Source organism: Wyeomyia smithii, chromosome 2 (genome assembly GCF_029784165.1).
Source record: "Wyeomyia smithii strain HCP4-BCI-WySm-NY-G18 chromosome 2, ASM2978416v1, whole genome shotgun sequence".
NCBI lineage: Eukaryota > Metazoa > Arthropoda > Insecta > Diptera > Culicidae > Wyeomyia > Wyeomyia smithii.
This window is the reverse complement of record NC_073695.1, coordinates 182782752-182808290: the sequence shown is the minus strand read 5'-3', so window position 1 is coordinate 182808290 and position 25539 is coordinate 182782752. Positions and strand designations below refer to the sequence as shown.

At 35.7% G+C, this 25539-nt stretch overlaps 2 protein-coding genes across 4 annotated transcripts in view; both read right to left on the bottom strand.

The window, feature by feature from the left end:
• The window catches only part of LOC129722348 (homeobox protein koza), a 34886-nt gene extending 15577 nt beyond the window's left edge, over positions 1 to 19309 (bottom strand). Inside the window, exon 1 of the mRNA XM_055675728.1 lies at positions 18842 to 19309. Coding sequence (XP_055531703.1) covers positions 18842 to 18944 — 103 coding nt within the window. The 5' untranslated portion in view covers positions 18945 to 19309. The remainder of the gene's footprint in view (positions 1 to 18841) is intronic.
• A 1435-nt stretch (positions 19310 to 20744) lies between these two features.
• LOC129723732 (uncharacterized) lies at positions 20745 to 23135 on the bottom strand. Of its 3 annotated transcripts, XM_055678122.1 has the most exons (7): positions 22977 to 23135; positions 22790 to 22916; positions 22581 to 22727; positions 22218 to 22523; positions 21923 to 22151; positions 21158 to 21278; positions 20745 to 21100 (listed from the first exon to the last, which is right to left on the bottom strand). In XM_055678122.1, the coding sequence occupies exons 1-7, from the start codon at positions 23091 to 23093 to the stop codon at positions 20963 to 20965; spliced, it is 1185 nt and encodes a 394-aa protein (XP_055534097.1). In that variant the 5' UTR covers positions 23094 to 23135; the 3' UTR covers positions 20745 to 20962. The 3 variants fall into 3 exon arrangements, with proteins under 3 accessions (XP_055534097.1, XP_055534096.1, XP_055534098.1); XM_055678121.1 differs by having other exon boundaries at positions 20745 to 21278; XM_055678123.1 differs by lacking the exon at positions 22977 to 23135 and having other exon boundaries at positions 20745 to 21278; positions 22786 to 22883.
• Between the last annotated feature and the right edge of the window lie 2404 nt (positions 23136 to 25539).

Here is a 25539-nt window from a genome sequence, read left to right as displayed (position 1 = left end):
TAATAATAATAATAATAATAATAATAATAATAAAAATAATAATAATAATAATAATAATAATAACAATAATAATAATAATAATAATAATAACAATAATAATAATAATAATAATAATAATAATAATAATAATAATAATAATAATAATAATAATAATAATAATAATAATAATAATAATAATAATAATAATAATAATAATAATAATAATAATAATAATAATAATAATAATAATAATAATAATAATAATAATAATAATAATAATAATAATAATAATAATAATAATAATAATAATAATAATAATAATAATAATAATAATAATAATAATAATAATAATAATAATAATAATAATAATAATAATAATAATAATAATAATAATAATAATAATAATAATAATAATAATAATAATAATAATAATAATAATAATAATAATAATAATAATAATAATAATAATAATAATAATAATAATAATAATAAAAATAATAATAATAATAATAATAATAATAATAACAATAATAATAATAATAATAATAATAATAATAACAATAATAATAATAATAATAATAATAATAATAATAATAATAATAATAATAATAATAATAATAATAATAATAATAATAATAATAATAATAATAATAATAATAATAATAATAATAATAATAATAATAATAATAATAATAATAATAATAATGATAATAATAATAATAATAATAATAATAATGATAATAATAATAATGATAATAATAATAATAATAATAATAATAATAATAATAATAATAATGATAATAATAATAATAATAATAATAATAATAATAATAATAATAATAATAATAATAATAATAATAATAATAATAATAATAATAATAATAATAGTAATATTAATAATAATAATAATAATAATAATATTAATAATAATTATTATTATGATTATAATAATAATAATTATAATAATAACAATAATACTAATAATATTAATAATAATGATAAAAATTCTAAAGTGAATACTTCACCGAACGTCTAAGTCACGACCTCACGGCTGATAGTAGGATCAATAGAGTGTCTCCGCAGAACAAACAATGACGATCCAGCTTCGTGTTGTGACACAGTGGCCGTATCTTACACTCGACCTTGTAGATGCCACTTGTAGTTGACTTCCACTCGCTCGATCGTATGGTGGTCCGTGCTGCTAGCGGGGTAACAGCGGTGCGGGAGAATTATTCTTGCTGATATATCAGCTGCGTATCAGATCACTGGCGGGGTAGCCTGCCCCTGCCAGTGTGCAGAAGATGTTTCTGCCGATAAACTGCAGGCTATTGTTATCGCACAGCACAAGAACTAATCGAAACAAAAACCGTACGATAACTCGTGTATTGTTATTTTGCGAATCAACGGAGATAAACAATTTGCGCCTAATCGAGACGAAAGCAAAACAACGAATGTGCAAATGAAGTTAGAGAAGAAAATAATTCTGAATATAACTTCAAGTGACTACAAACACGTTAAGGAAAACAAAACAAAAATTCAAAAAACGAATGTGGAGGTAGGAAAAACTGAAAATGAAGCAATTATAATTTATTAAACCTTTCCTAAGCATAAAAAATATCTAAATGTAGTCCAATAAAAGAAAATTACTTTTAAAAATAGTTGAGACCAAAAACGAAAATAGTAAGGAAGAATAAAATTGACCTGTAACTAATTAACAAATGGAAGTCGATTGTTATTTCCTAAACTTTTATACATATTATCGCACGCATAGGAACATACCGAAAAATATGGCTCCAAACGCGGCCTAAAAAGTATGAAAATAAAAATAGAACGGTCAGAAATTTACGTAATCAAAATTCAGCCAAAATGCTTAAAAACGTAAAACAACGGAGAGGCCTCAACAGAAATTAAATTCCAAATTAAATACAAAACTGTTCGAATAAATGGAGATACGCCTCTAAAACAAAAAATTGATCTCAAATCTAATAACTTGAAAGAGCAACTATGAACCAGAAAAAATACCAAACTCAAGGAAAAACTGCATGCTAGTTTAATTTAAAATGCATAAAAACTCTAGTACATGTAGCATGAAGCATCTGAAAACACTTCTTTCAAAAGGACTGAATTTTGTTCAAAACAATTAAACAACGTCACTGATGTCTAGAAAAGCCAATTTCTATTCGTTTTCTACTTGACCTTTGCCTCTCCATACAATTAATAAATTAATTGCATGGAGAGGCAAAGGTCAAATAAAAAATGATTTCAATTCAGCCAAATGGTTGAAGAATAGAAGCCTTCTGAAAGAAAAGGGCAAAGTACAAAATGATTCCAAATTTAGTGAAAAGTGGATTGATAGATGGATGAGACTAAAGACCAAACTAAATTCGAAATTGAGTTTATAAGAAAGTGCCTCAAAAAACTTTGCTAACAAAAGAAAATGATTAATAAAAAAATATATCTTAGAAGCCAAATTCATCACAAATACAACTGACAACGACTCTAAAACCAGAACAGCTGTACATTTTTTATTGCAGGCCAATTTTTTTTCTTGGCAGATTTCTATTTTTTGGAAAAAATATCGTGTCCACGTGGACATTATCATTACCTTGAAAACATTTTCGTTTACCATTGTACCGCAAAAAAAATACCGAGGAATCGGAAACCGAAGATGTTTACCGGAATACCGTAAACTTGTTTGCTGGAAAAATCCATAAAACAGTAAATTACCGAGGTCAGTAAACTAAAATACCGACTCTCGTTACCCTGATATCATTTACCTAAGCTCACGTCGACCAAAAAAAGCTCTTTCCAAGATTCCGAAAAACAAAAGTCTCAAAATAACGAGTGTTTTAGGCGTCCCAATCCGCACGAAAGTCACTAATAAAATAGGACTTTTTTCTTACAATTGTCTCCCGAATGTTTTTAAAATAATATGGAAATAGTTTTTCTAAGCGAGTAACCATTACTTTTTATAGAAAAACATGTGTGAACTTTTTGCTATGATTATAAAACAATTTTTTCTTTTATTTTGTCTCTGTGATAATTGAACTAAAATTTATTTATTCTTCTCTGAAGGGTCACAGACGAAATTATTCCACTTGTGAAATGAAAGTATTTTTTCTATTAAGTAGTCACGGTGATAATTTGAAGCAGAAATGGTATTTTGTCTTAGAATAGTCACTAAGTCATTAAGAGGTACATTTAAATTTTTCTGATAAATTCATAGTGACCTTCATAGGAATAGTTTGCCAGTTAGTCACTGTGACTTTTGTAAGAGAATATTTGTCAAAAGTTTTGTTCCACAGAATTTGTGACCTTTTGAAAAAACTTATAAGTTATTAACATTGTCGCAGTGGTTTTTGTAATCATCTCTTCTGGTTTAAATAAATATCAGAAAAAGTAAACATTGGGCTTTAATCATGTTACTTTTTAGTCACCGTGACTTTTGTAAGGTCTCCCAGGTGGTCTCGAGGTACGATTCTGGCCTAACAAGCCAGTCGTCGTAGGTTCGAGTCTCGGCTCAGGAGAGACTGTTAATGTCAGTAGGATCGTAACGCTAGCCCCGCAATTGTCCTGTACACTAAACAGTCGGCTGCGAAGTCTGTGTATAAATAAACAGAAGGTCAAGTTCCGAATCGGAATGTAGCACCAAGGTTCTATTTCGCTTGACTTCTGTAAGGAATATGTCAAATGTTGTTATGAAAGAATAGGTGATCTTTTTAAAAATTTCGCGGAATTTTAGTAACTATCCTTTTTCAATCAAGTAACTTCGAAAAGATTAGTTCAGTTTCATAAGGTCACATATTTCATGAAACTAACGTTCGAATAGCCTCAAAAGAGTCCCCATATCAATTGATGTTAATTGAAGAATCAAGAAATGGTCTATAACCGCATCCTTTTTCCGAAAGTTACCAAGGATTAATGGTGACGGGCACATAAAGTTTGTTGGCTCACAAAAACGTAGGCAATGCTTGCCAAAAGCGGCGAGAGTAGTATGTTATATAATTGAACCATAATATGATTTAGAAGTTTTTCTTGATAATTTGCACTTGCTTGCTGATTTCCATATATTTTGTAACAAAATTGCAACAAAAGTTACGCATTACCAGACAGACGCTTAAAAAAATCAATAAAATATTTTTTTTGTGTTTCTAAAATATTTATAATTTTACGAATACTATCTAAAACCTAATTTTAAGGGGTAGGCGATATACTTTCTCCATTAAAATGGGATTGCATTAAAAATTAGCTTTTGGCATTATTTATTATAGAACTTTGTCACGAAGAATATTCATGAATGTGTTGATGAAAATACGACTCGCGGTAACAATTTAAAATAAAATAAGAAACGTTTTTGGTTTCTCCTATAAATATCACCCAGTTGAAAATAAGTAAATGTAGAAAATTTCTAACAAACCACGTTGTGACAATTGCTAAAAGTTTGTATAAGGCTCTAAGCCCCGGCTTTTCGACGTTTTTTTCAGCATTTCTGACCATTTACAGAAAACATTCCTCATACGAATATGAATCTTCCCTTGAAGGTCACCAACATGTCATTTGTGCGGACTACACTACGGTCGAACACAAATTACGTAACGCATGAGGGGGGGGGGGGTTAGCCTGCGTTAACTATTGTTACATAAAGGGGAGGGGGATAGTAGAAGGTTACGTAACTGTGATGTTTGCACAAAAAAAATTTGGAGGGGGGTTAGGTTGTTCAGCGTTACGTCATTTTGATGGGGTGGGTCATATCGAACATTACTTTTTGTTACATAAGGAGGAGGAGGTTTGAAATCTAGATTTTTAGCGTTACATAATTTGTGTACGACGCCTTACTATCAGTTTTGTTCGAGACTCGGTTTAGGTATGAAAGGAGCAGATTTCGCGATTGATTATAATGATGGAGGAATCTGTAATTTTCTTCAGATTAACTAAAATATTGAGTTTATAGTAGGTTTCGCTATCATTTTCTCAAATTTTGTTTTGTTTATTGAAAATGACATCTAAAGAAAATGATGACTTGTTTCGTTAATTAATTTTTTAGGTTATCGACTCGCTTTGCAGGATGAGTAACTGCAAAGTGACTGATTTTTTTCAAAGGGGGGGATTTGTTAGTAGCTTAAGTATTTATGGTAAATATTAGTAAATAATGAGTATGTGTGTCCAATCACAAATGGTGACTTCTCAACACTGTTAGAAATTTGTAATTTTAATTGTTAGAATTTGTTTGCTTTCGCAATTAGGACTTATCATTTGTAGGGATTTAAACCTACTTGTCAAGAGAGGGAAGTAAAGTTACAACTAACTTAAATGCTAACTTATTGGCTATAAAGAGAGCTTATCGTAGAAATTGAGGATTGCAACGATTTTTGTCGAAAATTGTTAATAATTTTATTTGACAGCTTCTAATGTTCAACACCAGTAAGTCTATGTAGTTCGAAGGAACCAAACCAAGGAGAACGCTTCAAAATCATTTTCAGAATTTTATTCTGAATCATTTGGAGCGTTTTCTTCCTTGTTGAACAGCAACTTGACCAAATCGGTACTGCATGAAGCATTGCTGGTCTAAAAATTTGTTTGTTCTTTAAACAAAGTTTAGATTTCCTGTTAATGAGAGGATATAAACATCTCGTATATTTGATGCACTTGGCTCTTTGAAAATAAGTTTTTTATCGTAAATTAGTTCCAAGTACTTAACCTTGTCAGACCAACTTAAAATAACCCCATTCATCTTGACAACGTGATTATTGTTTGGCTTGAGGAAAGAAGCCCGAGTCTTATGCGGAAGAATTATCATTTGAGTTTTAGAAGCATTGAGATAGATTTTCCACTTTTGCAAGTAGGAAGAAAACATATCTAAATTTTTCTGCAATCGACTGCATATGACACGAAGACTTTTTCCTTTTGCGGTAATGCTTGTGTCATCGCAGAACAATGACTTTGTGCATCCTGGAGGCAAATCAGGATGATCTGAAGTGAATATGTTGTACAGGACTGGGCCCAATACTGAACCTTGAGGCACACCTGCCCTGACAAGAAATCTATCAGATTTTGAATTCTGATAGTCAACCTGCAGAGTTCGATCAGTAAGATAATTTTTCAAAATTTTGATAAGGAAAATTGGAAAATTAAAAGTTTGCAATTTCACAATCAAACCTTTATGCCAAACACTGTCGAATGCTTTTTCTATGTCCAAAAGAGCAGCTCCTGTGGAATAACCTTCAGATTTGTTAGCTCGTATCATATCAGTAACTCTGAGCAATTTTTTTTTATTCTCGCTTATTTTCCGTCGGTCTATTTCCGCCACTATTGTTGTGCCAATCACCGACGCCCGGGGAGGCGACTCCACCCAGAACCCCAACTCACGACCCGTTGATTAACGGACCGGCGCCAACGGCTTTACTTCCTCATGCGATGGAAGGCGTGATCCCAGAAATTTTTCGCCTCAGAAAATCTCCCGGTATCGGTCTAGGATTGAATCTAGACCAGTTGGGTTGGTTGTGAGTGGATCACGCCACCTCACAACCATCGACACCCTATGTCGGTGGTTGGATTCGAACCCAGGCGTCGAGCGTGGTTGGCGGAGATGTTACCAACCACGCCAGGCTCCCGCTCTGAGCAATTGATGAGTAGTGGAATGCCCATAGCGAAATCCAAACTGTTCATCTGCAAAAATTGAATTTTCGTTGATGTGTGACATAATTCTGTTAAGAATAAGCAAAGTAATTGATATTTCTTTATTGCTGAGAGCAACACAACTCTACTATTTTTACCAATGTTGTGTTTAGTTGAGTCAGTTGACTTGAATAGTCATACTGAACGCAATTTTGACAACGCGCTAAATTTTTGGTAAATTGCCATAGTAAGCTAACAATTCTATTATCCTTTTTTAACCATACGGGTACGGGTTTTTATCTTGTTTATTTTCCATCGACCTAATAGCGCAACTCCAACCATTGACTTTTTCGTAAAATGGAAGTCGTGTTATGATTGATGAGGTTACGAGGTGGTCCCCGTGGTTCTGTGGTTAGCGATGTCGGTCGGCTAGCTCCCACACGGTTGTGATATCGGGTTCGATTCCCGATCAGGTCGAGGAACTTTTCGAGCTGGAAATTTTCTCGACTCAGCACTGGGGCACGGTGTATCGTTGTACTTATCCTACAATATGCAAAATGTGCCGAAAACAATATCGATAACGAATTCTCTCAACTAATCTAGTTGATCGAGACCGCATTAGCCCCCAGGCTAGCGTGCGATATTGTTATGATTGATGATTCTATTTGCCTCTTTTTAACCTATACTTTCTAGAAGTTTTCGAAAAATAAGCTAAAATATGATAGAACTTTGTAAGGAAAAGCCCTGGAGATGTATGTTCTTTGGCAAAAATGTATGTTTTGTGTGCTCTAACAATTACTCCGAACAACACTTTCGTATAAAATACAACTAATACAAATAGTTGTACAAAGTTAAGTACAAAAAACTAAATTTTAAGTAAGTTCCATATAATATACTTCATAACTTTGTACCGAAATTAGATAAGATTATCATTTGTTTTACAAAGATTCATATTTTTGAATCTCCTACAACTTTCCTAAAAAAAATTTTCTCTTAACACAAAAAAGTTAATTTTTTATTTTTAGTACAGGAAACTCTTCATAATGTTTAATAATTTGCGATTATACGGGTCATTCATATAAACAATTGTTCCGAAGACACTATTGAGCTAGGATGAAGGTGTAAGGCGCTATGGATATAAGCTCCATTATTGCCTTACTGGGCCACTGTGCGCTGGGGTCATCAATGTCATCATCAATTAATGGGACAGGGGCCCACAGTTTTTCAAGCTTAAGTAAATGCTATTTTAACATGTACAAATATCTGTTTGGCTAGGAAATATAGGTGTGCCAATATCTGTATTTTCTCAGATAGTCAAGCAGCTCCCATATAAGCATGAACATGTCAGTCTAAGTTCTTTAACTACATTCGTTGGGCTGCAGCCATTCTTTGGCGTATCTACATCTTGTTTGAAATCAGAGCTCAGAGACTGGGAAACAGAGATGATTGATGCCAACTGGAGGACTTCCTCCAAAGCTAGACCATTTGAACTATTCATTACACCATGCAATAGAATCACACGCAACCTACTCAGTATAAATAAAGCTGATCTATGTACGTTTACTGGCCTACTGACTGGATACTGTTCGTATAGGTATCAAAAAAATATGTAAACTGACAGTTGACACATGTCGTTTCTGTATTTTCTAAGTAGCAACTTCGGAACACTTACTGTGTTAATGCAGAACATTGTTTCAGCGAAAACTTCGTATCCTTGGAAAAGGTGTCCTTTCACCTAAAGCAGCGGTTCTCAATCTGGGGTACGTGTACCACTAGGGGTACGCGAATGAAAAATCAATAATGGCGGACAGAATAATTCTTCTTTTTAATACTTCGTTCGTTGTTCAAACTTGCTCTTGAAACATGACTGTGGTAATCAAATAAACCATAGTTCAATTTGAAATCTGAACTAGACTACCACAACATGACCTACCACTACTCTCTCCCAGTCTGCGAAAACATTCCAAGCCAGAGGGTAAAATTGATTTGGAAAATATCGCCAAGGGGTACGCGGACAAAAAAAGGTTGAGAACCGCTGGTCTAAAGCCCTGTTTAGGATTCAAGCAAAGCAAAAACCTCATACAAAATGTTCATTTTTTCACACTTGGGCTTCCTTTTTTACGCATGCACACCTAGTGGAAAAAAGGAAGCAGCTGGTGGAAACTTGACTTTTCAGCGCGTTTATATTCTGTCAGTCCCGGCCAATTTTCACTTCGCTCTAGGTGTAAACTCGTAAATTTCGCTTCCCTCAAACTGTAAACTGCAGAATGATGAAATACCTGTGTGTTGTAAAATCGGGGTTTCACGATAGATTTCGCTCGCTTTATAAATTACCGCTTTTTCACTTGTCAAATTCTTCACTTTTCTTGGAACTTTAAACTATGCTCAACGAGATATGATCTGCTGGACTAATGAACGTAAGGAACTGCATCAAAAAAGTCATACCTTCTTTAGGTGAAATGCAAAGTATTAAAGCGACTATCTCGAATACCCCTAAAGATGGAACGAACTGACAGTGCATAAAAAGTAACGCGAAGTATACCACAATTTGTCTAACTAATGGTAGCAGTGGTCTCAAGAAAAAAAACTTAGTCGAGTATACAAAAACTGATAAACTTTTATAGAAAAAAAAATTAAGATTACAAATTTTCACAGGAATCCCAAATTAATTATCCGGTTTGCTCGGACATTATTTAGCTCATGTATTCAAATCTAATATTCATTAGTAGAGACAGTGGTAAATCGCGGTACAAAAATTCAAAATTCGCGGTAAAATAGAAAATATTCAAATATCGCGGTAATTTCGCGGCAACCTAAATAAAGAGATTTTTCAAGGTTAAAACAAGAAACAACTGTTCTATTCAATTTAATATTGGTAATTTACCCGTACGATTCATAGTTTCTTTGCATTATTACTAATTAGTTCGTTTGGGGGGGGGGGGGGGTGGTTTAAGTGTATTTGTATGAGAAATCCTCCCTAATACTTTAAAAGGGCCTAACTCAAAAATTAGTCCAACGATGATTTTCAAATTTGGTCCAGAAGTGCAGGACAGTAATACAAACCAACTGGCACTAACAGTTTGGATGGCGTATTTTATTTTATAATAACAATATTTGGAACACCGTGACAGTGGAAAGTAATTCCAAAATGTATTTGTAATTTTTCCAAGTCGCAAATTCGAAAGCTTATTCATTATCAAACTATATTTTTGCCGAATTTTGGTAATTATTTGCCGCGAATAGCACCACTGAGTGCTCAGACAACTGTCACATTTTCCGTAAATCTCGGTTCAACCTGATTGAAATTGAAATCTAGTTAGTAGAAAATTTTCTCAGTTTTAAGTTTTAGTTAGTAGAAAATTTTCTCAGTTTTAAAACAAAAGCAATAAAATTGCTCTAAGCGGTATGCCAAGTTTCTGAAAAAGACTGTATATCCATGACAGTGAGTTGTCAACTAATTCGGCTGTCATTGCATTGGACAGCTCTCCCTGCTCCCCGTACGTTCGGTACATAACCCGACAGTAACTCACGACAGCACACACCTGTAATGCTAAGCGGGTTGTTATTTTTCATCTCCATATGTCTGTTGGTTCTTCCAAGCTGCCGTTAATGAAAGCCTATAATCTTCGACATCCTTCGGCACAATTCCGAGCGGGATGTCAGGTGATTATGATTCACGACAGTAAAGCCGATGCTATAATGAAAGTGAGATGGTGCGAAGCAGGTTTTTTCTTACGTGGGGAATAATATCAACAATGGAAACATATATGAAACGATTTGCTTTGTATTCAATATGCCACCGACCTAAGAAAAATAACGTTTCGTTGTTACCCGTGTGTACGGCGCGCATAGAATTCACGAGATTGATAGCTTATATATCGGTACGTCGTGTTGAAATCGTATATAGCTTGCTAGAGGTTAGCTATCCGGCAAACTTTGTCCCGCTCATTTATACTTTCTTCATCTCATTAACTCTGGGCACTAAGACGGATTCACCTTTTTGCCTTTCTCCTAGAAAGGTATAGCAATCACTTGCAAAACCGAAAGTATAAAAGTGTTCCAAAGGGCCGGATGGCATGTATCACTCGACTCAGCTCGACGAGCTGAGCATTTTCTGTATGCGTGTATGTGTATGTGTGTGTGTATGTGCAGATTTTTATTCTCACTCACTTTTCTCAGAGATGGCTGGACCGATTTCCATGAAATTAATTGCAAATGAAAGGTCTTGTTGCCCCATAAGATCCTATTGAATTTCATTGTAATCGGATTTTTAGTTTAGAGGTTATGTTTAAAAATGTGAAAATGATGAAACATCAATATCTCAGAAACTACTGAACCGATTTGAACAGAATTGGTTTCAAAAGAACGGGCAACCTAGAAAACCCTCAAGTTTTGAATTTCATGAAGATTGAAATTGTGGTTCAAAAGTTATGGAAAGAAACGTGTTCTGAAGACTGTTTAATCTCACTCATTTTTCTCAGAGATGGCTGTACCGATTTTCATAAAATCAGTGTCAAATGGAAGGTCTAATTGCCCCATATTTTTTTGCAGTCGGACTATAACTTTGCCTGTTATGTTTGAAAATGTGAAATCCAGCTATGCAAAGGAACATATTCCGAAGACTACTTGGACTCACTCACTTTTCTCAGAGATGGGCGACCCGATTTCCACAAAATTAGTGTCAAATGAATGGTCTAGCTGCCTCAGAAGACCCTATTGAATTTTACTGTAATCGAACTGTAACTTCATTTGTAATGTGCCGACTTGTGACAATCACGAAACTTCATTATCTCAGAAACTACACAACCGATTTGATTATTATTATCAGATGAGCGGGCTAGTTAAGGGTTAACTGATGAATTATGATTGAACACGTGGTTTAAAAGTTTGGCTGCCCTACACGTTCCCATTTCATTTGATTATAATTAAATTAAATTTGTATTAAATTGGTAATAAAACAACGAGAGTCTATTATCTCAAAGATTACATGACTTATTTGAACATAACTAGTGTCATACGAACGAGTCATCTCTCAAACTTACAAATAACAAACTTCATAACAATTTGATATGTGGCTCAAAAGTTATGGAAAGAAAAGAAATTGAAAGACTATTTAAAACTATACCTGCTTTGATCGATATATGTGGCCTCAACTTAATTTAAATGTGGTGTCGTACTATTTGAAAGTTCCAAGTTAATTGATTCCTTGCGGTTTGTTTGAAGTCTGCAAATGCACGACAAATCGGCCATAGGATATGATCAAAGTCAAAAGACAAATCGTTTGAAATGATTGGTTTTATCGAAATGACAACATCCTCGAATTTTGGCTTCTGTACATCGCCCTAATTCTGAATATATTCATATTGGGTGGTATTCGGTCATTTTCAGCAAATTTTCTGGCATCAACTTGACACCGGAAATGCTCATATTGGGAGGTATTTAGTTATTTTGGTTGTTTTCCAGAGACTAACAGTGGTCGTCTTTAAATTCAAAATGGTGTCAAGGGTCAATGTTTGGTTTCTATGCATCATCTCGATTACGGAAATATCCATGTTGAGTATTATTTGGTCATTTTCGGCTGTTTCCTATAAGTTGCCATTTAGCGATTCAAAATGGTGCCTGAGGTCAATTGTTAGCTCATTGCATTATTCTGGTTCCAGAGATACTCATATTGGATTTGGTTATTTTAGGCTGTTTTTCACAAACCGGAAGTCGCCATCTTGGATTTCGAAATGGTATTTAAGATAATTTCTGGCCTCTGAGCGTCATTCTGGTTGAAGAAACACTCATTGGGTGTAATTCGATCATTTTACGCTGTTTCCCAGGAACCGGAAGTCGCCAACCTAGAATCCAAAATAGGGTCTTTGAACGATTTCAGCCGCTGTGTATCATTCTAGATCCGGAGATACTCATGTTAGACAGAATTCGGCCATTTCTGGCTGTTTTCCAGAAACCACAAGTTGCCATCCTACAATTCATAATGGTGTCTGAAGTCGATTTGTGGCTCCAGTGCATCATTACGATTCCAAAAATACTCCCCTTTTTGGGTGGTATTTGGTCGTTTGCCGCTGTTTTTCCGAAACCGGAAGTCGCCATCTTGGAATTCAAAATGGTATCTGTGGTCGAATTTAGATCCTGTGTATCTTTCTTTATCCGGATATTATTATATTGGGTGGAAATCGTCCATTTTTGGCTGTTTTCCAGAAACCGGAAGTTGCTATCTTACAATCCAAAATGTTGCCTGAGGTCGATTATGGAACATATTTGTTACCATTAAAAACATTGACCTGCCAAATATGGTTCCATTTAGTTGATTAGTTCGCGAGATGTGCAGAAATTTGTGCAGAAACATGTGCTTCCATAAGAGGGAGGGGCGTCGAACCATTATGGACATATTTATTACCCTTTAAAACATCCACATACCAAACTCGGTTTCATTTGCTTGGTTTGTTCTTGAATTGTGCAGAAATGTATGTTTCATTTGTATTGGACCCCTCCTTTCCAGAAGAAGGAGGGGTCTCAAACTATCATAGTAACCTTTATCGGGACCAAAAACCCCTACATAGAAATTTTCACGTCGATCGGTTCGGTAGTTTTCGAGCCTATATGGATCAAACAGACAGACAACCCGGACTGCATTTTTATATGTATAGATTACAACATCAATATTTTAGAACCTAAAGAGTGAATATACATTTATTGGATTGAAGCGTTCATGTAAATCTCTTTTTACAAATAATAGTTTGAATGAGAAAGGCTGGGTCTGACCGCTAGGTGGATTAATTTAGGTTTTTTTCATTAAATATTCGTGACATCAGGTTTTTCAGGTGTGTTTTTCGCGGTATCGTAGCGTTTTTTCTTTTAGAACAGACGAAGCCTATACGAGAGACGTCGCTACACGATCTGTAAGGTAGAAAACTAAATGTCCGGTTGACCAAACCCCAAAAGACTCCGCGTCGATACATTCCATGAGGTCGTATTATCTACACTGAAGATTCTACAGATAAATCAACGACGCGCAATAGTTTTCGGTATAAAGAGGATCACCTTACAAGGAGATGCCCGATTAAGTCCAGTATCTTTGCGTATGCTCATTATTGCGGTGTTATTTCATCAAACTGAAAAAGTTCGGAAGACATTTGGTGCTTATTACGGGAGTCACTTCACGGTGAAATATATTTCACTCTCACGCTCACTTCACTTTTTCAGACCTATTCCCGATTCCACCTCAAGTGAGGTGACAAAAATCACCTCCGTGGAGTGAGATTGACAGTGAAGTGAAATTGAGAATAGGACAAATGAAATGAGATTGTTTCCCAGCTCAAAAATCTTCAAGTCCCAGAAAGTCGTTTTTTCCGTTTTTTTTTTCAGATAACACCAGACGTGTTATGACGTGTTCTGCATTTCTAAAACATTCGGCATAAAAAAAAATGTTTTTTTCGGTATCGAAAATTTCCTGAACTAGTTTGCATTTTTTTCATCGGGCAACAAAATGAAAATTTGACCGCTTTAAAGCACGGATCAAATTCTGATTCGTTTCGTTACTGAAGAATAAATCCAATATTAACCATGAGATCACAAATCAATCAACTTTAAGACTTATGACATCTTCGTGGAATCATTTCACCGTTAAAATGGTCGTGAAATAATCCCACGCGAATCGTCGCTTTTTCCGTTCTCATTTCACTGATATGACACTCATAATAACCCAGATTCCGCGGCAGATGTCACTTTGCGACGTTTTTCTCACTTACGTGAGTCCCGTAATAAGACTTTATTCACTTCACTCTGATTTCACCGTGAAGTGACTCCCGTAATAAGCACCATTATGAATTTCGTGGCGGATGTAATGCACTTGTAGGCGCGACTTTTGGTCTAAAGAACCCGACACTCGCAATCAGTGAATAGTTTACCAAAACGAACCCTGCTGTATACCCTGCCCTTTCTCCAACATCCCAGTGATTTCTCGTGGAAGTGCAGAGGTGTTCTCGGCTTCCAATAAAGCGAGTATCACGTCAACATATTCCCATACAAACTCCTTCTTTGACCTGCATTCGGATGCGGCCGGCGCTGGTATTGCCTTACATGTAGATTAAGATCTCCAGTTTTTACATATTGAGGATGCATGTTGGTCCCGGGCATCATCTGTTGGTTCTCTGTGTAATTACAGCTGATCTGGCAATAACGGAGTAGCAACCGCGGGCGGTCAATCATGCTCATGCTCATGCTCAATATGCCACCGACCTAAGAAAAAGGAGAAACGAAAAAGTGGGAGTCGATAACATTCGCAGCCGATCAACAGGCTGTCAATAGCACAAACCAAGCCAACAGGACATCCTCAAAATGAGCAAACTTGGCTGTCATGTCAAAACAAACAAAATACTTTTTACCCTAGAATGAAGTTCCAGTTATCTTACAAGCCACAGGAGTATTTTGAAGAACAAGCTCAAGGTCTAGACTGAATTTTCGGCACACCAAAAACTTTTGTAAATTGCAATGCGCTTGAAATTATGACAACTTTGGATTGAGATAGTAATTGAATTTTTATGGAAACATTCCTTAAAGTATCTATTTTTAATGCAAGATGAATAACTTTTGTTACTCCGTTTTGTGAACCTCTTATTGTAAATAGCTCTAAGAAGTAATTATTCTCGTTTGTTTTACCACAAAAGATCAAAGTGGTCCAAATTTCACAAAACACGAGCAATAAATATAGCGATATGACTATTTACATAATAATAAGCTAGCGATTAGCGATTAGCGAAAATTCAGCTAATGTGGATTAAGCGTTGAGCGATTATCGAGCTAAATTTTCCGGTTAGCGGCTTAGCGATTAGCGTCGCTAGATTTTCGATTAGCGGTGCCCACCACTGGTGAGGCCTCATGAATAAGCTATTTCATATTTCCGCCTTTTGAATAAGTAGAGTGAAAAGAGAGAAAAGTCGTCAGCACAGTATACAGTCGCTCTACAGTCTTTTTTTTAAGCCTGCGGTATACACTTAGAGTAAAAGCAATTTTGAGAAAAGTATTCAAGAAACTTAAAAGTTGAATAACTGAGTAGATTAACGTTATGGCATATGCGTAGGAGTTTTTTCTCATCAAATGTGGCTATCAGTTTTTAAAGTTTTCTTGACAAGGAACCTAACACCTTGGATAAAAAACGTTACATATCACTGCCGCGTAGATATTTTTTATATTTCAATTATTATAGTCATTTTATAAATAACTGCTATAAGTTAATATTTCAGCGTAATTACGCCTAAAACTAATTGTTGTCAAGTTTCCTCCAAAACTAACCCTCTGTGCTATGGTTATTTCTCCAAAATGTTCACCCCGGTGTCACTCGGTTATGCTCCGCTACTAGCTCATGAATATTCATAAATATTCAAATAACGATATGTACAACATTAATAGTTATTTTCGTTTTCTTTTTTCGTTTCGAGGTTTCAAATTGATAATTTGTTCTTTGAAATAAACTGCTTTTTGGAATCATAATTACATTATAGCCCTTTCTTGCAAGTGATTTTTCGTTCTTTATTCACAAAAAGGAACTTTCTTCTAAATTTATGTTATTAGAGTTTTATTAAATTAATTCCACTTGCCTTTTAACATTACGTAATGAGTTATCGAAATATTTCCATGTTACGGTTGATTTCAGGAATATTATCAAATTGCATACGTTAGGACGAATGCACTTTGCTTAACATTGTATTGAAAATTTAGGTTTCAAATTTAGTTTTAATAAATAAGATATCTTGGTTGCGTAAGTTAAAAACGAACCCACTAACCCAGAGTTAAGACGTTGTGATAAAGAAACATTTTTTTTTACTGTAAGACCTAATTACTGCGACCAGAACGTTTATCTGTTGTGACATTGACCGGATGTTTACTGTATCCCGCCTCCATTAGAGTATATACTTTTGAAAGTGAATGATTATTCAATTCGTGCTTGTGTATTGTAATAGTTTACAGGACAGAAACATTTAAATTTATAATTCCACGTTCCGATGGAAATAAAAAAAAAACAACAATTGAAATATTCAAGGACATACCGTTTCGATTCTAACTTCAAACATCTTGTAATAAAAATCTATCATAGCCTATAGGTAGTGTAAGATAAAAGCAGTGATGGCATGAACTCGTGCAAAGTTGAACTGAGTAACACTTTTCCAGATTTGAATCCAACTTGAATCTGCTTCCTCTCGATAGTTTAAGTTTTTTTGCACCGCACACTCTGATCGATTAAGTTTAAACGATGCAGGCGATGATGTGACGCGATGAGTTTTGTTTTTAGATCGTATTTATGCTTTCAAATGACAATGCAACAAACTGTTGCAGCAGATGCGGCGCGAATTTCATCGCAATTAAATTTTTATGCAGTTGTTGTTATGCAGTATTCAACTCAAATCTAACTCAAGTGTAATGCACTGTTAGTAGGGTTTAGGGGAACAACGGGCAAGACGGTCACCCTAAGGAAATCATTCATTATTCTGCTCAAAACACAACATTGCAACCAACGATATTCATAATATTCGACATTGACTAGTGCTTTTCATGAAATAATGCAAACCTTTCCTTTTAAGAGTGATTTTATATTAGGTTCCACTAAAATAAAAACAGTCTCGAAAAACCACTATTTCACAACGTGCACATGAAACGGACCGGCTGTGCTGGAAAGACGGCCCTATGAAAGAGTATAGCAAATTTCTTTTCTATACGGGACGACGCGCTGCGCAAAAAAGCACGTTTTTAAAGCTTACCGTCCGCTGCGCAGATGGAATCATTCACATTATTTACATGTAGCATATTTACAGGTTTCAACAAAGTTTCTAATGATGATTTTTATCTCAAATGAGAGTTAATGACTTTAAGTCTCATCTCACGTGCTAAGAATGCTGAAAGAAACAATATTTAATGGTGCTATCGTCGTTTCTCAGACTGCCCATTTTGCGAACACTACGACTGACCGTCTTGCCCAAGAGGCAAACAATTTTTTGGATCGATGTGATTTCCAAAAAAATCATATTTTCACTAAACTATCTTCACCCACATGTTTCAAATATGCTTAATTATTCCAATGTCATTGAAAACTATATTTTTCTGAAGTTTTACCGCAGCAGAAGCTTAAATTCGGCACGGCAAAAACTACATCACATTGCTTTGCTGTTGAGAGTGAGCTTATTTTTATTATTACTCAAATAACTAAGTATTATTTCAATCTACATAATATCTCGAAACTCCCAGAATGCTGTTGGTATGTAACTGGCATCAATAATTTGTGTTAATTTCAATGGTTTATATAGAAATGAGCAACGGACCATCTTGCCCGCCCTGTCCGTGTTGCCCGTTGTTCCCCTACGTGCAAACCGAAAATAAATGTGCAAGCAAATTTTAAAACTCACTTGGATACGAGTGCAAAGTCACACTGCCTACTCTGGATAAAAGCATGATTTTTATAAACTATTTCGTTCATTGCAATGTTTGTTTTTCTGACACACTTCTACTCTAGAGCAGAGGGAGCTTTTCTCCAGTTTGAGTTTTAGGGTATTTCTTTTTTCGCTATTGTCGATCAATGCAATAATTATATTCCACATCATTATAACCTCATAAGACACACTGACACGAATATGTAAATATTGTTTGGATAATTTTAGTGAAACTCAATATGAAAATACAAAACTATTAGGTACTGTTATGAATTCCGAAGTTGATAATGAAAATATGGTACAATGAAAAGCAGGCAATTGATACTGCATCAATTTTCCGGTAACAGTAATAACACTTTTAAGCTTGACTCTGCCAAACGACTATCTGAATCATGTGATATTTTATCTGTAATCTAAATCTATCGATGACAATTGTGTAGTAGAATAAGCAAAAATTATGTTACCGAAAGTTATGTTATCAGACAAACGTTTGTTCGCCTTGATATAAAAAAGGTGTCCGAAGTTTGAGACACAAATGTACCACGTTTTAATCATGGCCTAAAGTGTTTGTAATTTGAATCGAAATCGAATTTCAAAGCCTCCGCACTTTTATGTATGAATTATGTTTGAAACTTTTCAAACCACTATAACATTATCAACATAATCATGATTATTTTAGGTCAACTAGTGAACTCGTTTTCCATTGTTTTTTTTCTTTCAATTTTTGAAGTTACAGCAATGGGAACCGCGTTTTGATCAATCTAGAGTTCGAAAAATTACTAGTCACTGCAACTAAAAACCATTTAAATTAACATATTTACCGTTAGTTTGTTGATTGGAAATTAAATCTCCGAGTAGATCCCGTATGAAAAACGATTTATTAGATTCCATGTTCAAGACAGCTCCCTTCACTGTGAAATTCATCGATATTGCACGAGTCCCGCATTTACAATTCCTGAACGTTCATAAACACATGCTAAATTTAAACAAGTTTTGTCCCATGTACTTCGGTTTAACTCAGTCTACCGTTAACGCGGTGGAAAACGTTTAGAAAACTATCACCTCCGCCGCCACAGATTTTACTTCCAATTCTATCGACGGTTGCCACGAAAATGTCCCTCTCCCGAGCGGTTGCAAAACGAAGACGGTAACAACAGAAGCAGCAGCGAAAAGTTTACCCTAAACAGCCTTTAATTTGAAATAAAATGGAAAACATTATTTCTCCATCAAAACAACTTTTCCGTAACACACTCCCACTCGTTTGCTCAACCGACTTTTCATAATTTATTCGCCGAAACCAGCTCGGTTTGCCGCAGTAGTAGTGTTCGGCTGTGGATGGTGAGTAAATATATCTAACCAATGCTGTAGCGGTGAATTAGACATAAAACGTGTTTCCACCACAGTGGAAACCAGCCCACTACATTTCCCACCCACTCGGTTACCCACCGTAACCAGCGTTGCCAGGTCATTTTTTCAAAAATCTGGAAAAGGCAAAATAAAAATCTGGAAAAAAAACTGGCAGTCATTTCGTGGGGTGAAAGGTTAATTTTTCGAATAAAAGTCTTGGGGTACGCAAAATTTGAGGTGACAAAATTGCAAAATTTCGCGCCAAAATTGAAGTGATGACCTTTTTGCGGAACAGAGAAAATAAAATCTGGATAAAATCTAGATCATCCATGAAAAATCTGGATAATTGGACATCAAAGCTGTCTACCTGGATACATGTTAAAAAATCTGGATAATCCAGCTAAATCTGGATACCTGGCAACGCTGACCGTAACAGTGTTCATGCGAGAAGCGCTCCCAGATTGCGCGTAGTAAATATTATCCATCAACGTCAGCAGCAGATTAACATTACATGTAAAAAATATGTACAATAAGGATAGAAAAATGGTTACTATAAGTCACTTTCCACATGTTACAAATGTCTCCTCATTTACTTTACTTGTAGGGCAAACAACAAATAAACGGTTGAAAATAACACCATAACAAAAAACAATGAATGTAAAATAATGTTTTGAGAGGTGGTCAACTAGAGTTGACCCGTCAATTGTTGGCTACCAACTCGTGTACAGATTTTGTCGAATGGCAACGCTGTTTCCTTCTGCTGTGTGTTTGCAATATAATGTTGACCGAGAGCAATCCCCCGCTAGCCGTCTTGGTCTATCCAATTAGAGCACGTTTTTTCCAAACACTCAAGTCGCCAGAGTAAGGCATCATAATAAACCGCTGTAGTGGATCGTTAAAATTATCCGAATGAATGAGCAATGTTGGTTTATTTCCCTTAATTACTCAGCTGGAAATGATTGCAAGTGCTTTCATTCTGTGGCAGCCTGCATATTCGGGCCTTCTGTCTTCGGTTGCCTTAAAAGCTATATCATAGCCTCCATTTACAAAGCATTTCAATACCAATTAAAATTGTAATTCGCATCGTTTTTCACCCTGCCGCAGCGGGTGTGCAAGAGTAGAATTGAAAAATCGTTCGGAAAAGACATTGCACAAAATCTAAACTGTGTGTGGTGGATTGAAAAAGGGGCGTGTCTAAAACGTGAACAGGTCCAATCGCAGCTCACGGGAAGTGCCATGTTTGTACGATAGTGTGTGAGAGAATGGAAACTCACCTCACGTGCAGTGCGCAATGGTCGTGCGACTGGTGAATATTCGCAATGATCTATCCAAGTGCACACAGTTTTCTGTAAACCGGTGACGGTTGAAAGAGCGCATAACCTGTTTCTGCAATCAGACAAAATGTAGTAAGTAATTGCTAAAAACGGAATAAAAACGGTGTAATAATATCAAGGGCGGAACTTAGTCTGATCTTTTTTCGTGTGATTCAAGTAGCAAAAATTTACAATCGATTGACAGTAGCTAAGTTGAGTTGGATTTTTCGCACAAGTTGTTGATTTTATTTTGTTAGAATTTTTTTAATCAGTGGATGCAAGTTAAAACAGCAACAACTTTTCTGAAATCTCTTTTAGGACGTGCTCTTTGCTTTGATTTGCGTTTATATCCAAGAACACACAATTTCGGTCTTTAAGAGCGTCTACAATACTCTGTTTGTGCATGTTGAAGTAGTCGAACTGTGGATTGAAAATATTGGACGTCTGTTGGACATTAATGGCTAAACATACTATTACCTCAGTTTTCAAAATGATTTCGCTATCGCTTGGATGAACGAATGTGATTCCGTTTGGGGTTTTCAACTTGCGAACTTTTCTTTTCCAACATAGTTGTTCATTAGCGTGTAGAAACAATACTCTGGAAGAAACAAATAAAAAAGAGTCTAGTCTAACATACGGATTCCATCGGTCATAAAGAGTGGCACCGTTTCTTAATTAGTCGAATCCGCAAGCGCAACGCTGAATTCAATTATTAGTATTCTAATTCAACGACCGTGCTACCAGAAGTGAGTGTTTGTTGGTATTTTGTATTAGGTTTTTCATTGACTGAATAAAAACGTTATGGATAATTTAGATTATTCGATCAATCCCAGCCGTTATTTTGTTTCAATTGATATCCCCTTTTCAGAGTAGTCGAATCTTGTCGAATTTTCAACACACTTGCTCACTGTTTTATAACTATTTAAATCTCCAAAAAGTTTATTCCAGATTTTAAATTTAATTGTAAAGGTTATATATTTTGTTTTCTTCGTAGTCAAACTATTTATTTTTTGTGTAGTTTTAAGAGTCAAATGGAAAATATTTTAAGCAATAAACCGGATCCAATACGAAAAATTGTCGCGGAAAAAAGGCTGTGTAAAATTTCATCTTCAGACATTATTTAGTGATGCCGCAGCACCGTTGAACCCAAATTACCCAACCCAATTTTGATACTGTTGAACAGTTTTTAACACAACGATTTTAAAAATTAAGTTACGTATATCTAGTAATAAATAAGCTTACTTTCGCGGTGCAACCATTAACTGGAATAGGTTTTCAACATCCTCTGCGGTGTTGGGAAAGTCAACCAGTATCCATCCGAACTGCAGACAGTCTGGCTCCAACAGACGCTTTTCAACAATTGTTGTTATCAGTTCCGAGGTGTGTACATTATCTTCAAGACCGATCTCCAGCGATTTCTTAAAGCATTTTGAGTCTGTCCGAGCACGAGTGATCAGTTCTTTTACTGAAACTTATTTCAATAGGTTAAACTGGTATGCCCTACCTTGAGGACCTAGCAATAAATAGAAATCTCTACCTAGCAAAACATCCAATCTGTCAGCCAGCATGCGAGCCAGCCAATGTTTACCTGAGCCAGGCCTTCCAATGAGAGCAATTCGCTCTACATATTTGATAGTTGCGTGAAGTGGACTACATTGCAAAAGTTTAACCTTATCATTCAAATTCTGCGCTGTTGAAAACATCGTTTCCAATGGATCAAATTTTGCTGAACCTTCAGAATGATGATTGTTTATATCTACGGTGAGACATCGATTCACACAAAAAACTTTTGACAGTACATTTTCGGTGTTTGATTGGCTTGCTTCTGAAAAGTTCGTTGAATCTAAAAGGTTAGAATTAGGTAAAATGTTCCTTCTTAGGGTACTCAAAATGATGATACCTATAAATATTAAATTTTTCTTGTTCAATCGAAAGCGTTTCAATTCATCTGGAAGCTTTCGAAGACATCTTTTAGATATGGGTCGTTTCACTTGTATGATGGGAGCCTTAAGGATTTTGCTAGATATTCTTATAAAATTTTCATAATCTATTAAGCCAAAGTAGTAACAACGTGTGATTATGTGTACTTGTTATGTTTACCATACCTACTTGGGCTCGGGTGAATTCGAACTGATAGGTTGACACAATCATATTTTTTTGAGATCTCCAACAATTGCTTTGCCATAAATTCGCAAACATCGCCAGGACGTTTCCTGTCCAGTAAAATCATTAAGTCCTGTAAGAAAAAAAAAAACAATTGTTTCTGGAACACTTGGCAAACTAGTTTGATCATTACAAATAATATTTCAAAGATGTGATGTTTTTCAAAGTACAACATGAGTTCTGTAGGATAATATGCAGTGTGAAGAAAATTAACGTCGCGAATATGTTGGTTTTCTGACAAAACTTCCATTTTGGTAATTTGAATGTTTCGGTAAGATTTACGCGTTGTAATGTTTCGTAGTTTTTGACAAATCGATTGATTGCTTTTTTTTTATTGACATCATAGATTACTTGGTTACTACTTGACTGGGCCTGCGGTTCATGTGGGTAGCATGGGTAGTAGTACCCACTCGGAAAATATCCATGTGGGGCCTTACCCACACGGAACTATCTGACAAAACACAAAAAAAATGTAATGTTGCGAGCGACAGATTTTTTGATGGATATCGTTGAGCGAGAGGTTATAAATCTATAGATTTATGTACATTTGTAAAGTTTCTCAGGGAAAAGGATTATTTTTTTTAATTGTATCATTTACGATAGAGAATTTCATTTACGATAGAGTTCTAAATTTCATTTACGATAGAGTGCTGAAGTTTTGTTTTCTAGTGAAAATTTCCCATGCCAAATTTGAGCTCAATCGGACTTCGGAAAGTAGAGCCTCTAAGCGGTCAAAGTTACAGTTCTTTGATCGATGAAAAAAATCTTCGAACTGGAAGTGTCTCTTGTGTGTTCTGGTGTAGCTCGAATATCCCAGCTAAAAAGTTTCCATGTCCCTTAAAGTTAATTTTTTTTAAAACAATTTTTTATGAAATCACATTTAAATAGCATTTTATGCATTTCTAAGTGATTTGCTGTCAAAAAAATTCAATTTCGAAAACTTTAAGAACTACTCTTGTGCATCTTTAGGCTGGTTAAAAATGTAAGACTTTCACGACTGTAAGTGAAACCTTATCAGAAGTTCAATTAAGCTTTAATTTTGGAAGGAGACTTTTTTCGAGAAGACAAAATTGATTAGCCCTAACGCTAATTAAGAAAATGCTCAAAAAATACCGATTTTTCATGGGTTTACCTTTACACGCACTGACGAATCTACCCATCTACCCAGCATCTGTCATAATAACCCATGAGAAAAAATTGACTCGAACTCTAACCGTAATGGTGAAAACAGCGAAGCTACTCCGCATAGAAGTATGCGCGATCAAAGAACGTTACCCCGCCGCGTCGAATGCGGACATCGTACGGAAAAGGGACACCGGTTACGCTACATCGCTGCGTACGCTTGCTGCAGGCAATGATGCAGTGGCAGCGGCTGAATAATATGGTCGAGTCGATTTTTTCGGCGAATCGCGACGTGATGGTGGTGGTCGACGTCGAGACCTATCTGGCAACGATTGGCAGGGCACTCCGTATTTTACTTCCGCCACGAAGGAAGTAAGCTGTGAGGTGCAATTTTTTTTACACACCAAAGAAGGTGCTGCCTTGGCTGATAATCAGCGAGAAGTTCCGTACTGGCCGTGAACGGGGAAATTTATAGTACGAAGCAGGGTTGATATTTGTTGACACTCTTGAGTGAAAGTGGAAAAAAAAACATCCATAAACGTTATTTTTTTACAATCCTTTCAGAGTTCTCCCTTCCCGCTTTTTGCATGGAAGTGAACTGTCAAAACACCTCATTATATTTCATGCGATGGAAGCAAGACAACAAAATCAGTTTTCCAGTTAACGAAGATAGTCGATGCATCGGTCAGTGTCAGTGAAAGAGTGTTTCGGTGAGGTTCATTTTGGTTGAGTGGACTGTTTGTTTTTCTTTTTCACTTTGAAGTGAAGATCATTTGGTTGGATTTGTCGTCAAATTTTATTCCGTAGCCGTGAACGATGCGCGCGATCTATTTCATCTGAGTATAACAGCACGTTACTAGGACGAAAATCTAGTGTATCTGAAAGAGTGCTACGATCATTGGAAGTGAAAATTGAAAATGATTGGCTGCAATTTTCGAAGGATTTTGCTGGGGAAAATGACTTTTATCAGCACTGGTACGAAGTGCCTGCCGGAAGTTGAGTCGTTCATCAAGAAATACCATAGGAGCGAAGACGCTGTGCTCTGGCCGAATCAATCGATAGAGAAGTTGAAGCGGCTGAAAATCAATACGGTACCCAGGGTGCGTCCTATCCAGAGTTTCAGGGTGAACCAGAAGCGTGAGACCTACTCCAACAATTTTCGCGCAAAAATTGAAGAGGAATCGATAAATAATACGAAGAAAGAACTCAAAAACATGCCTACATGCATGTTTTCGTCCACAGCTAGAGTGCCGGAAGAACGACCAGCGAAGACTATATTTAGCAGAAATCCCAATAGAGGCCGTCGACTTCGAGGTAGGCCTCGCACTCGTTGGATGATTGCTGTCGACGAGGTTGCCCGCGAAATAGGTGTTAGGGGAGATTGGAGGATAGCAGCCCAAGCCCAAATGTCATGGGGACGTATTCTGGATTCGGCATTGGATCGATAATCGGTCTGTCGCCGTAAAAGTAAGTAGGTAAACTTTATTTGAAATCTCATTTTTGCTAAGAATTTTTTTCCATTCTCGGTTTCCGGGAATTCCAGGGAAATAAGATTTTTCATTCCCGTTTCCCGG

Bases quoted from the DNA above. Each gene is read 5' to 3' on its own strand.
- LOC129723732 (XM_055678121.1), bottom strand. From the start codon at position 23,093: ATGGAAGTTTTGTCAGAAAACCAACATATTCGCGACGTTAATTTTCTT. The intron at 22,524-22,580 runs GTATCATCATTT...CTAACCTTTTAG, and splicing joins GAAAAATTTAATATTTATAG to ATTCAACGAACTTTTCAGAA. The intron at 22,152-22,217 runs GTAGAGATTTCT...TATTGAAATAAG, and splicing joins CAGATTGGATGTTTTGCTAG to TTTCAGTAAAAGAACTGATC.